This window comes from Oncorhynchus keta, chromosome 25 (assembly GCF_023373465.1).
Source record: "Oncorhynchus keta strain PuntledgeMale-10-30-2019 chromosome 25, Oket_V2, whole genome shotgun sequence".
Classification (NCBI taxonomy): Eukaryota; Metazoa; Chordata; class Actinopteri; order Salmoniformes; family Salmonidae; genus Oncorhynchus; species Oncorhynchus keta.
Window position 1 is genome coordinate 26,648,256 of NC_068445.1, and position 12,877 is coordinate 26,661,132.

Consider the following 12,877-nt stretch of genomic DNA (forward strand, 5'->3'; position numbering starts at 1 on the left):
CGAACAGCCCAGCCCGTGGGATTAGAGGATTACGGAGGAAAAGACTCCCAACATGAAAGCGGATTCTTCTAACTGATCAGTAAGACAGACGGCCAGCAGATCAATCAGGTCTCTGTGAAGCAGAGAGTTATTGCAGCCCCGGCTAGCACGGCCGCTCTGCACAGGCAACAGCTAGCTAACACTGCTTGGCTAATCAATGAAGAACTGCCAACTTGTTAGCACCTTCAAAGACTGACAGAAAACAAACCGTCCCTCTGGCACCATCAACTTCTTGCTTGTCTCATCCAGCCCTCCCTCCGCTCTGATCTGCTAAACGCGCCACAACACGCCACACCACAACTCATCTCTCACTCTTAGTCTCTCGCACCTCTCTGATTCAGAGGGGTTGGGTTGAATGCGGAAGACACATTTCAGTTGAATACATTCAGTTGGACAACTGACTAGGAATCTCCCTTTGCCCTTTTTTATCTCTCTCTCTGTACTCCACCCTCTCCCTCTATCCTTAGCTTAGTGGCACTGCCCAGCATTCACTGTACATCTCTCTCCCTCTCTCCTTAGCTTAGTGGCACTGCCCAGCATTCACTGTACATCTCTCTCCCTCTCTCCTTAGCTTAGTGGCACTGCCCAGCATTCACTGTACATCTCTCTCCCTCTCTCCTTAGCTTAGTGGCACTGCCCAGCATTCACTGTACATCTCTCTCCCTCTCTCCTTAGCTTAGTGGCACTGCCCAGCATTCACTGTACATCTCTCTCCCTCTATCCTTAGCTTAGTGGCACTGCCCAGCATTCACTGTACATCTCTCTCCCTCTCTCCTTAGCTTAGTGGCACTGCCCAGCATTCACTGTACATCTCTCTCCCTCTCTCCGTAGCTTAGTGGCACTGCCCAGCATTCACTGTACATCTCTCTCCCTCTCTCCTTAGCTTAGTGGCACTGCCCAGTGTAATGGATGTGAAACGGCTAGTTTAGTTAGCGGTGTGCGCTAAATAGCGTTTCAATCGGTTACGTCACTTGCTCTGAGACCTTGAAGTAGTAATTCCCCTTGCTCTGCAAGGGCCGCGGCTCTTGTGGAGCGATGGGTAAAGATGCTTCGTGGATGACTGTTGTTGATGTGTGCAGAGGGTCCCTGGTTCGCGCCCGGGTATGGGCGAGGGGACGGTTTAAAAGTATACTGTTACATTGATGCTGTTGACCCGGATTACTGGTTGCTGCGGAAAAAGGAGGAAGGTCAAAAGGGGGGGTGAGTGTAACGGATGTGAAACGGCTAGTTTAGTTAGCGGTGTGCGCTAAATAGCGTTTCAATCGGTTACGTCACTTGCTCTGAGACCTTGAAGTAGTAATTCCCCTTGCTCTGCAAGGGCCGCGGCTTTTGTGGAGCGATGGGTAACGATGCTTCGGGGGTGGCTGTTGTCGTTGTGTGCAGAAGGTCCCTGGTTCGCGCCCGGGTATGGGCGAGGGGACGGTTTAAAGTTATACTGTTACACCAGCATTCACTGTACATCTCTCTCCCTCTCTCCTTAGCTTAGTGGCACTGCCCAGCATTCACTGTACATCTCTCTCCCTCTCTCCTTAGCTTAGTGGCACTGCCCAGCATTCACTGTACATCTCTCTCCCGCTCTCCTTAGCTTAGTGGAAGTCCGTTTGCTTTAAATATGGAACTAGGGTATTTGTATTTATTAAGGATTCCCACTCTTCATGGGGTCCAAACAAGATTAAGGCAATCACATCACCAAAAACCACTGTATACATTATATATACAAAGGTATGTGGGTCATTCAAATGAGTGAATTTGGCTATTTCAGGCACACCCATTGCTGACAGGTGTATAAAATTGAGCAAACAGCCATGCAATCTCCATAGACAAACACTGGCAGTAGAATGGCCTTTCAGTGACTTTCAGCGTGGCATCGTCATAGGATGCCACCTTTCCAACAAGTCAGTTTGTCAAATTTCTGCCATGCTAGAGCTGCCCCGGTCAACTGTAAGAGCTGTTATTGTGATTTGGAAACGTCTAGGAGCAACAGCGGCTCAGCCACGAAGTGATAGGCCTCACAAGCTCACAGTACAGGACCGCTGAAGTAAAATAAAATGTCTGTCCGCAGTTGCTACACTCACTCCCGAGTTACAAACTGCCTCTGAAAGCAACGTCAGCACAATAACTGTTCATTGGGAGCTTCATGAAATGGGTTTCCGTGCCCGAGCAGCCGCACACAAGCCTAAGATCACCATGCATTGAAAGTGTCAGCTGGAGTGGTGTAATGATTGGACTTGGAGCAGTGGAAACGTATTCTCTGGAGTAATGAATCATGCTTCACCATCTGGCAGCCCGACGGACGAACCTGGGTTTGGCGGATGCCAGGAGAAGGCTATGACTAGGCTAGGCTCCAATGCAAAGAGCCAACTGTAAAGTTTGGAGGAATAATGGTATTGAGCTGTTTTTCATGGTTCAGGCTAGGCCCCATAGTTCCAGTGAAGGGAAATCTTAATGCTACAGCATACATTGACATTCTAGACGATTCTGTGCTTCCAACTTTGTTGCAACAGTTTGGGAAAGGCCCTTTCCTGTTTCAGCATGTCAGTGCCCCCGTGCACAAAGTGAGGTCCATACAGAAATGGTTTGTCGAGATCGGTGTGGAAGAACTTGACTGGCCTGCACAGAGCCCTGACCTTAACCACATCGAACACCTTTGGGATGAATTGGAACTCCTACTGCGAGCCTGGCCTAACCGCCCAACATCAGTGCCCGACCTCACTAATGCTCTTGTGGCTGAATGGAAGCCAGTCACTTCAGCAATGTTCCAGCATCTAGTGGAAAGCCTTCCCAGAAGAGTGGAGGCTATTATAGCAGCAACGGGGGGACCAAATCCTTATTAATGCCCATGGTTTTGGAATGAGATGTTTGACGAGCAGGTGTCTACATACTTTTGCTCATGTAGTGTATCTACAGTCGTGGACAAAAGTTTTGAGAATTACACAAATATTACATTTCACAAAGTCTGCTGCCACAGTTTGTATGATGGCAATTTGCATATACTCCAGAATGTTATGAAGAGTGATCAGATGAATTGCAATTCATTGCAAAGTCCCTATTTGCCATGCAAATGAACTAAAGCCCCCAAAACATTTCCACTGCATTTCAGCCCAGCCACAAAAGGACCAGCTGACATCATGTCAGTGATTCTCTTTTTAACACAGGTGTGAGTGTTGACGAGGACAAGGCTGGAGATCACTCTGTCATGCTGACTGAGTTTGAATAACAGACTGGAAGCTTCAAAAGGAGGGTGGTGGTTGGAATCATTGTTCTTCCTCTGTCAACCATGGTTACCTGCAAGGAAACACATGTCGTCATAATTGCTTTGCATAAAAAGGGCTTCATCAGGCAAGGATATTGCTGCCAGTAAGATTACACCTAAATCAACCATTTATCGGATCATCAAGAACTTCAAGGAGCGCGGTTCAATTACATTTACATTTAAGTCATTTAGCAGACGCTCTTATCCAGAGCGACTTACAAATTGGTGCATTCACCTTATGACATCCAGTGGAACAGCCACTTTACAATAGTGCATCTAAATCTTTTAAGGGGGGTGAGAAGGATTACTTTATCCTATCCTAGGTATTCCTTAAAGAGGTGGGGTTTCAGGTGTCTCCGGAAGGTGGTGATTGACTCCGCTGTCCTGGCGTCGTGAGGGAGTGTGTTCCACCATTGGGGAGCCAGAGCAGCGAACAGTTTTGACTGGGCTGAGCGGGAACTGTACTTCCTCAGTGGTAGGGAGGCGAGCAGGCCAGAGGTGGATGAACGCAGTGCCCTTGTTTGGGTGTAGGGCCTGATCAGAGCCTGGAGGTACTGAGGTGCCGTTCCCCTCACAGCTCCGTAGGCAAGCACCATGGTCTTGTAGCGGATGCGAGCTTCAACTGGAAGCCAGTGGAGAGAGCGGAGGAGCGGGGTGACGTGAGAGAACTTGGGAAGGTTGAACACCAGACGGGCTGCGGCGTTCTGGATGAGTTGTAGGGGTTTAATGGCACAGGCAGGGAGCCCAGCCAACAGCGAGTTGCAGTAATCCAGACGGGAGATGACAAGTGCCTGGATTAGGACCTGCGCCGCTTCCTGTGTGAGGCAGGGTCGTACTCTGCGGATGTTGTAGAGCATGAACCTACAGGAACGGGCCACCGCCTTGATGTTAGTTGAGAACGACAGGGTGTTGTCCAGGATCACGCCAAGGTTCTTAGCGCTCTGGGAGGAGGACACAATGGAGTTGTCAACCGTGATGGCGAGATCATGGAACGGGCAGTCCTTCCCGGGAGGAAGAGCAGCTCCGTCTTGCCGAGGTTCAGCTTGAGGTGGTGATCCGTCATCCACACTGATATGTCTGCCAGACATGCAGAGATGCGATTCGCCACCTGGTCATCAGAAGGGGAAAGGAGAAGATTAATTGTGTGTCGTCTGCATAGCAATGATAGGAGAGACCATGTGAGGTTATGACAGAGCCAAGTGACTTGGTGTATAGCGAGAATAGGAGAGGGCCTAGAACAGAGCCCTGGGGGACACCAGTGGTGAGAGCGCGTGGTGAGGAGACAGATTCTCGCCACGCCACCTGGTAGGAGCGACCTGTCAGGTAGGACGCAATCCAAGCGTGGGCCGAGCCGGAGATGCCCAACTCGGAGAGGGTGGAGAGGAGGATCTGATGGTTCACAGTATCGAAGGCAGCCGATAGGTCTAGAAGGATGAGAGCAGAGGAGAGAGAGTTAGCTTTAGCAGTGCGGAGCGCCTCCGTGATACAGAGAAGAGCAGTCTCAGTTGAATGACTAGTCTTGAAACCTGACTGATTTGGATCAAGAAGGTCATTCTGAGAGAGATAGCGGGAGAGCTGGCCAAGGACGGCACGTTCAAGAGTTTTGGAGAGAAAAGAAAGAAGGGATACTGGTCTGTAGTTGTTGACATCGGAGGGATCGAGTGTAGGTTTTTTCAGAAGGGGTGCAACTCTCGCTCTCTTGAAGACGGAAGGGACGTAGCCAGCGGTCAGGGATGAGTTGATGAGCGAGGTGAGGTAAGGGAGAAGGTCTCCGGAAATGGTCTGGAGAAGAGAGGGGATAGGGTCGAGCGGGCAGGTTGTTGGGCGGCCGGCCGTCACAAGACGCGAGATTTCATCTGGAGAGAGAGAGGAGAAAGAGGTCAGAGCACAGGGTAGGGCAGTGTGAGCAGAACCAGCAGTGTCGTTTGACTTAGCAAACGAGGATCGGATGTCGTCGACCTTCTTTTCAAAATGGTTGACGAAGTCATCTGCAGAGAGGGAGGAGGGGGGGAGGGGGAGGAGGATTCAGGAGGGAGGAGAAGGTGGCAAAGAGCTTCCTAGGGTTAGAGGCAGATGCTTGGAATTTAGAGTGGTAGAAAGTGGCTTTATAGCAGCAGAGACAGAGGAGGAAAATGTAGAGAGGAGGGAGCGAAAGGATGCCAGGTCCGCAGGGAGGCGAGTTTTCCTCCATTTCCGCTCGGCTGCCCGGAGCCCTGTTCTGTGAGCTCGCAATGAGTCGTCGAGCCACGGAGCGGGAGGGGAGGACCGAGCCGGCCTGGAAGATAGGGGACATAGAGAGTCAAAGGATGCAGAAAGGGAGGAGAGGAGGGTTGAGGAGGCAGAATCAGGAGATAGGTTGGAGAAGGTTTGAGCAGAGGGAAGAGATGATAGGATGGAAGAGGAGAGAGTAGCGGGGGAGAGAGAGCGAAGGTTGGGACGGCGCGATACCATCCGAGTAGGGGCAGTGTTGGAAGTGTTGGATGAGAGCGAGAGGGAAAATGATACAAGGTAGTGGTCGGAGACTTGGAGGGGAGTTGCAATGAGGTTAGTGGAAGAACAGCATCTAGTAAAGATGAGGTCGAGCGTATTGCCTGCCTTGTGAGTAGGGGGGGAAGGTGAGAGGGTGAGGTCAAAAGAGGAAAGGAGTGGAAAGAAGGAGGCAGAGAGGAATGAGTCAAAGGTAGACGTGGGGAGGTTAAAGTCGCCCAGAACTGTGAGAGGTGAGCCGTCCTCAGGAAAGGAGCTTATCAAGACATCAAGCTCATTGATGAACTCTCCGAGGGGACCTGGAGGGCGATAAATGATAAGGATGTTAAGCTTGAAAGGGCTGGTAACTGTGACAGCATGAAATTCAAAGGAGGCGATAGACAGATGGGTAAGGGGAGAAAGAGAGAATGACCACTTGGGAGAGATGAGGATCCCGGTGCCACCACCCCGCTGACCAGAAGCTCTCGGGGTGTGCGAGAACACGTGGGCGGACGAAGAGAGCAGTAGGAGTAGCAGTGTTATCTGTGGTGATCCATGTTTCCGTCAGTGCCAAGAAGTCGAGGGACTGGAGGGAGGCATAGGCTGAGATGAACTCTGCCTTGTTGGCCGCAGATCGGCAGTTCCAGAGGCTACCGGAGACCTGGAACTCCACGTGGGTCGTGCACGCTGGGACCACCAGATTAGGGTGGCCGCGGCCACGCGGTGTGGAGCGTTTGTATGGTCTGTGCAGAGAGGAGATAACAGGGATAGACAGACACATAGTTGACAGGCTACAGAAGAGGCTACGCTAATGCAAGGAGATTGGAATGACAAGTGGACTACACGTCTCGAATGTTCAGAAAGTTAAGCTTACGTAGCAAGAATCTTATTGACTAAAATGATTAAAATGATACAGTACTGCTGAAGTAGGCTAGCTGGCAGTGGCTGCGTTGTTGACTTTGTAGGCTAGCTGGCAGTGGCTGCGTTGTTGACACTACACTAATCAAGTCGTTCCGTTGAGTGTAATAGTTTCTACAGTGCTGCTATTCGGGGGCTAGCTGGCTAGCTAGCAATGTTGATTACGTTATGTTGCGTTAAAAGAATGACAATAGCTGGCTAGCTAACCTAGAAAATCACTCTAGACTACACAATTATCTTTGATACACAGACGGCTATGTAGCTAGCTATGTAGCTAGCTACGATCAAACAAATCAAACCGTTGTGCTGTAATGAAATAAAATGAAAATGTGATATACTACCTGTGGAGCGAAGCGGAATGCGACCGGGTTGTTGAGTGTGGAAGTTCTATTCAGTAGACGTTGGCTAGCTGTTGGCTAGCTAGCAGTGTCTCCTACGTTAAGGACGACAAATAGCTGGCTAGCTAACCTCGGTAAATTAAGATAATCACTCTAAGACTACACGCTCTAAACTACACAATTATCTTGGATACGAAGACAGCAAAGACAACTATGTAGCTAGCTAACACTACACTAATCAAGTCGTTCAGTTGAGTGTAATAGTTTCTACAGTGCTGCTATTGTTGTGAAGAAGGCTTCAGGGTGCCCAAGAAAGTCCAGCAAGTGCCAGGTCCGTCTCCTAAAGTTGATTCAGCTGCGGGATCGGGGCACAACCAGTACAAAGCTTGCTCCAGAATGGCAGCAGGCAGGTATAAGTGCATCTGCACAAACAGTGAGGCAAAGACTTTTGGAGGATGGCCTGGTGTCAAGAAGGGCAGCAAAGAAGCCACTTCTCTCCAGGAAAAACATCAGGGACAGACTGATATTCTGCAAAAGGTACAGGGATTGGACTGCTGAGGACTGGGGTAAAGTAATTTTCTCTGATGAATCCCCTTTCTGATTGTTTGGGGCATCATGAAAAAAGCTTGAGACAAGGTGAGCACTACTATCAGAAATGTGTCATGCCAACAGTAAAGCCCATTCATCTGTGGGGTTGCTTCTCAGCCAAGGGAGTGGGCTCACTCACAATTTTGCCTAAGAACACAGCCATGAATAAAGAATGGTACCAACTTCTCCCAACCATCCAGGAACAGTTTGGTGACGAACAATGCCTTTTCCAGCATGATGGGGCACCTTGTCATAATGCAAAAGTGATAACTACGTGGCTCGGGGAACAAAACATCAATATTTTGGGTCCATGGCCAGGAAACTCCCCAGACCTTAATCCCATTGAGAACTTGTTGTACATCCTTAAGAGGCGGGTGGACAAACAAAACCCCACAAATTCTGACAAACTCCAAGCATTGATTATGCAAGAATGGGCTGCCATCAGTCAGGATGTGGCCCAGAAGTTAATTGACAGCATGCCAGGGCGGATTGCGGAGGTCTTGAAAAAGAAGGGTCAACATTGCAAATATTGACTCTTTGCATCAACTTCATGTAATTGTCAATAAAAGCCTTTGGCACTTATGAAATGCTTGTAATTATACTTCAGTATTCCATAGTAACATCTGACAAAAATATCTGAAAACACTGAAGCAGCAAACTTTGTGGAAATTCATATTTGTGTCATTCTCAAATCTTTTGGCCACGACTGTACAAAACAACATTTGTAATACCACAAAACAAAAATATTACAATGTACGTCTGTGTGTGTGTGTGTGTGTGTGTGTGTGTGTGTGTGTGTGTGTGTGTGTGTGTATTCACAAGTTGTTCCATAAGTTATAGTTTCATCTGTTTTTAACCTGATTTTACTGTTTGCTTGAGTTACCTGTGGTGGAATAGAGTTCCATGTAGTACTGTGTGTTTCCTACAGTGCACGCACACACACACACACACACACACACACACACACACACACACACACACACACACACACACACACACACACACACACACACACACACACACACACACACACACACACACACACACACAGATGGTTAGGTAAAGCACCATCTTCAGCCCACAAACACACTATTCATAAATAAATGGCTGACTGAAATATGAATAAAATACAATATGCCTGATAGCCATCTTGTCTTTAGTATCCTTGAGAGAGCCTCTGCCTTAACTGTCAGGCCTAGACTACCTCTGTGTTATGGCCACTTCTGACCAAATAGATCACTCTGCCACATCATATTCTGATAGTTAGATTTTTTATTTAACACTTATTACACCAGGTAAGTTGACTGAGAACAAACACATTATTATTTACAGCAAAGACCTGGGAAATAGTTACAGGGGATGATTAGATGGCCAGATTGGGAATTTAGCCAGGATACCGGGGATAACATCCCTACTCTTACGATAAGTGCCATGAAATCTTTAGTGACCACAGAGAGTCAGAACACCCGTTTAACATCCCAACCAAAAGACAGCACCCTACAGAGGGTAATGTCCCAAATCACTGCCCTGGGGAATTGAGATATTTTTTTAAACCAGAGGAAAGAGTGCCTCCTACTGGCCCTCCAACACCACTTCTAGGAGCATCTGGTCTCCCATCCAAGGACTGACCAGGACCAACCCTGCTTAGCTTCAGAAGCAAGCCAGCAGTGGGATGCAGGGTGGTATGATGATGAGAATATTGTAACTGTGTATGGAGTGCAGCCTCAGACCTTGTAGGGTGTGTGTAAGTTCAGCTGCAGACCACATACAGTAGGGTGTACCCCTGGTGACGGGATTACATATCTAGTCTCAGCCCTTCTCATCTATCTGTCCCTCTATGTGTATCTCCCAACCTCATTTCAGACTGTGCTGTCAAATAATAAAGCATGCGTAAGGTGGTCAGCACACCGATCTCCTGAAATAAAAGGTTTTGGTGTCCTCTCCTCCAATCCTTAACCATCTTTCCTTGTCTCTCTCTAGGAGCAGAGCCCCAGTAACCAGACGTCTCTGGCCATGATGCAGGAGCCCCAGGAGATGGTGGAGGAGACGGTCACCATCGAGGAGGACCCTGGCACGCCCACCTCCCATGTGTCCGTTGTCACCTCCGACGACGGCACCACACGACGCACAGAAACCAAGGTACTGAAGGAAGCCAAGTTGACACACAGATCACATTAGGTAGTCTCACACACTAGATTTCAACTTTAATGTGACAAATTGTTTGGGGTGGGTGCAACCCTGTGAAATATATGTAGCAGGTTTCTGCAGTAAAACAGCATGATGGCTGTTTTATGATAACTCTGTTATCACAAAAGTTAAGGTCTGTAAGGCCAAAAGTGAAGATCTGTAAGGCCCGTAAATCCTTTAGCGAGATGTGTTTTCTATCCTTTTCCCTAACCCAGATGTTGTCTTATTTCTTGGTGCTCATTCTGTATCAGCTCCTACAGTATTTTGTGTTGCAGGTTCTTTTTTCTTGACTGTCCTCTTGTGTTTTGTTGTTTCTATATAAGGATATGTCAACTAACCTGAAGGTGAGTTGGAACCCCCCCTCCCCTCCCCCATCACTTTACTATCAACTCACGTCACCATTTTGTGTATGCCCATGTCAGCCACTCCCTCAACCCTGTCACACAGTCTGTCACTCTTACAGCATCACAGCCAGCCACCCCAACGCTGCACAGCTCCAGTACTCCTACCGTTACTGGCCTTCCTAAACACAACTCACAGCTTTCCCCCTTCAGTCAGCCCTGCTCCACACTATGCACACTACCTCTCCAGACACTGTCTCAGTGCAGTGTGGTTACGTCCCGAATGGCACCCTGTTCCCTATATAGTGTACTATAGCCCAGAGCTCTGGACAAAAGTAGTGCACTATATGAGGAGTTGGATGCCATTTGGGACGCAGCTTGGGACTCGCCCCACATCTCCAGTGAAGCAGAGATGTGTTCTGTTCTGACAGTCTGGTTCCCTAGGGAGGGACCCTAAGGAGGGACCAAGGTTAGAGCTGCTGGCACACTAGAGACACTACAGAGTTTGTAATTAAACAGACCAGCTAATCTCTCTGTTTCACTGTGTGTGTGTTGCTATCCTATTTACTGTAGGGGATTGGACACACTCACTCACGCACACACAGCTAATGAAACATAGTCAAGGGCTAGGGCTTGGGGAACGAGAGTCACTGTTTTTAAGGACACTTAATTCCACAGGGACGAGACAGAGGATGCTTTTTGGAAGTTATTTTGAAGGGAAGAAACGGATTCATCTGGATGTAAGCCTTGGAAGAGACGGTTTTGACTGTTGCTTTATAATTGTGGCAAATGTATTGGCAAGGCAGCTTGTGATGGAAGTCTGCACACGTGATGTTTCCAGACTCATCTTCACATCTCTCTCATCTTTTCAATTGATGTATTATTGGCTTCCTTTCAACAGGATGCTGCAGCTAGCTACACACTGCATTTCCTTGAATGCCTTTTGAGTATCCCCTCCAAGCACAGCAAGATGAAACACTAGGATTTCACATCACTCTGCTTTTGGAAATGCATGTTTTTTTTATGATAAACACATTTGCACACAAGGCAAGCAGCAGTATAGGCAGCAGTATCAGTATCCAGCCACCACACCTAAACAAACAGACCATAACAAGGCCTGTGAATTAAGTGATGTTTAAAGGCTAACTAAAGCCTAACTTTCTACCCGCTCCAGCTGTGAAGGAGTGAGTCAGTGTGCTGGCTGGTATGTGGAACTAGCTAACTGGTGAGAAGGGAAGGAGCTCCACCACACACACACACACACACACACACACACACACACACACACACACACACACACACACACACACACACACACACACACACACACACACACACACACACACACACACACACACACACACACACACACACACACACACACACACACACACACACACACACACACACACACACACACACACAAAGGAAAGTGGCTCCACCACGTCCATCCTCCATCTCCCTCCCAACACACTGTGCTTTTCTTTGGACATTCTCCAGCTGCAGTCTGGCTGAATGGTGAATGTTGGGTGAAACAGTACCACTGTTCTTTAAAATAGATAAATAAAATGATCAAAAGCAGTGGCATTCCATCCTGTCCTGTGGATGGGAGTTAATGAGGGTTAAGGCAGGCCATATAAACAAATTAAACACAACAGGGAGAAAGGTGTGAAGGGAAAGAACGAAAGCCACTCTGATACAAAATGCAAAACAATTTGATATGTGATTTTACCCTGTCGTTTTTTAGTGATCTTTTATTCCTATGTTATTGAATCTTGTATTTTCAAACAACTGTGATGCTCAGTACTACTGATTGACCACCTCGGCCCTCAACACTTTCCCATAGGTGACCAAGGTGATCAAAACCATCACCCGCCGCAGGTACCTGCCAGTGACCGTCACAGAGACCCTGGTGGTGCCAGGAGGTCCCATCACCCCGCAGTCCAAACCCAGCACCCCGGTGCCCACCCCTTCTCCCACCCCCTCCCCATCAGAGACAGACCCAGTAAAGAAAACAAAGGCACCCAAACGTCTGGTTTGTGGCTTGAAGTGAACCCCCAACCCCTCCCACTTGCACCTCCCTGACCCTAAACCTCCCTAAATGCTTACACTAACCCCCAGCTGGTGTGTCAGTTTGAGCTCTGTCTGTCTATAGAAGTTGAATGTGGCAGAGATTGTGAAAGTGTTAAAGCACTATAAAGACTGAAAGTGACTCCTGCCCTCCCTTTCTCCTCCCCTTTTAACAGCCTAACAGTTGGTAAACATATGCCCCAGTTTGACTGCAGGCACCTTTCATTACAGCAAGGTAGCACGCTGCCTTCGCCACATGGCCTCGAAACACACACCAGCATTTAGAGATTCTCTTTTAGCCTGTTTACAGTGATCTAGTTGGGCGCTCTCTGAAGCACCATCCCCAGTCCCAGTAGTGCTTGTTTAGCGTGTTGTGATCTTCCAACAGATCAGAGCTCTGTTTGAAACCTGTCTTGCGTTTTTTCGTGCTGTACCAGCGAAGGCTCTTTAGAAGTCATGTTAGTACAAACATGAAGTGTATGTCTAGGCTTCTCTCCCTGGCTGACTTGAAACAAGGCCTTGTTCAAGATGGAAGGAGTTTGAGCCACTGCAGATTTTCATCTTGTGGTGGATTAGGACCATAACCAGGGTTGAAGAACACTGCTGTATAGTTCAGAGTAGTGATCCTCAACCCCAGATCTTAGAGATCATTTCAACACTTCAGCACAGTGTAGCAG

At 48.2% G+C, this 12,877-nt stretch overlaps 1 protein-coding gene across 20 annotated transcripts in view; it reads left to right on the forward strand.

Annotated features, from left to right (window-relative positions):
• The window catches only part of LOC118358464 (splicing regulator ARVCF-like), a 366,019-nt gene that overhangs the window by 238,063 nt on the left and 115,079 nt on the right, over positions 1 to 12,877 (forward strand). For 16 of the 20 annotated variants that reach the window (XM_052479027.1, XM_052479028.1, XM_052479020.1 and 13 more), the window contains 3 exons: positions 9,583 to 9,741; positions 10,113 to 10,133; positions 11,977 to 12,135. In XM_052479027.1, coding sequence (XP_052334987.1) covers positions 9,583 to 9,741; positions 10,113 to 10,133; positions 11,977 to 12,135 — 339 coding nt within the window. The remainder of the gene's footprint in view (positions 1 to 9,582; positions 9,742 to 10,112; positions 10,134 to 11,976; positions 12,136 to 12,877) is intronic. The other 4 variants (XM_052479033.1, XM_052479035.1, XM_052479022.1 and 1 more) reach the window with 3 other exon arrangements.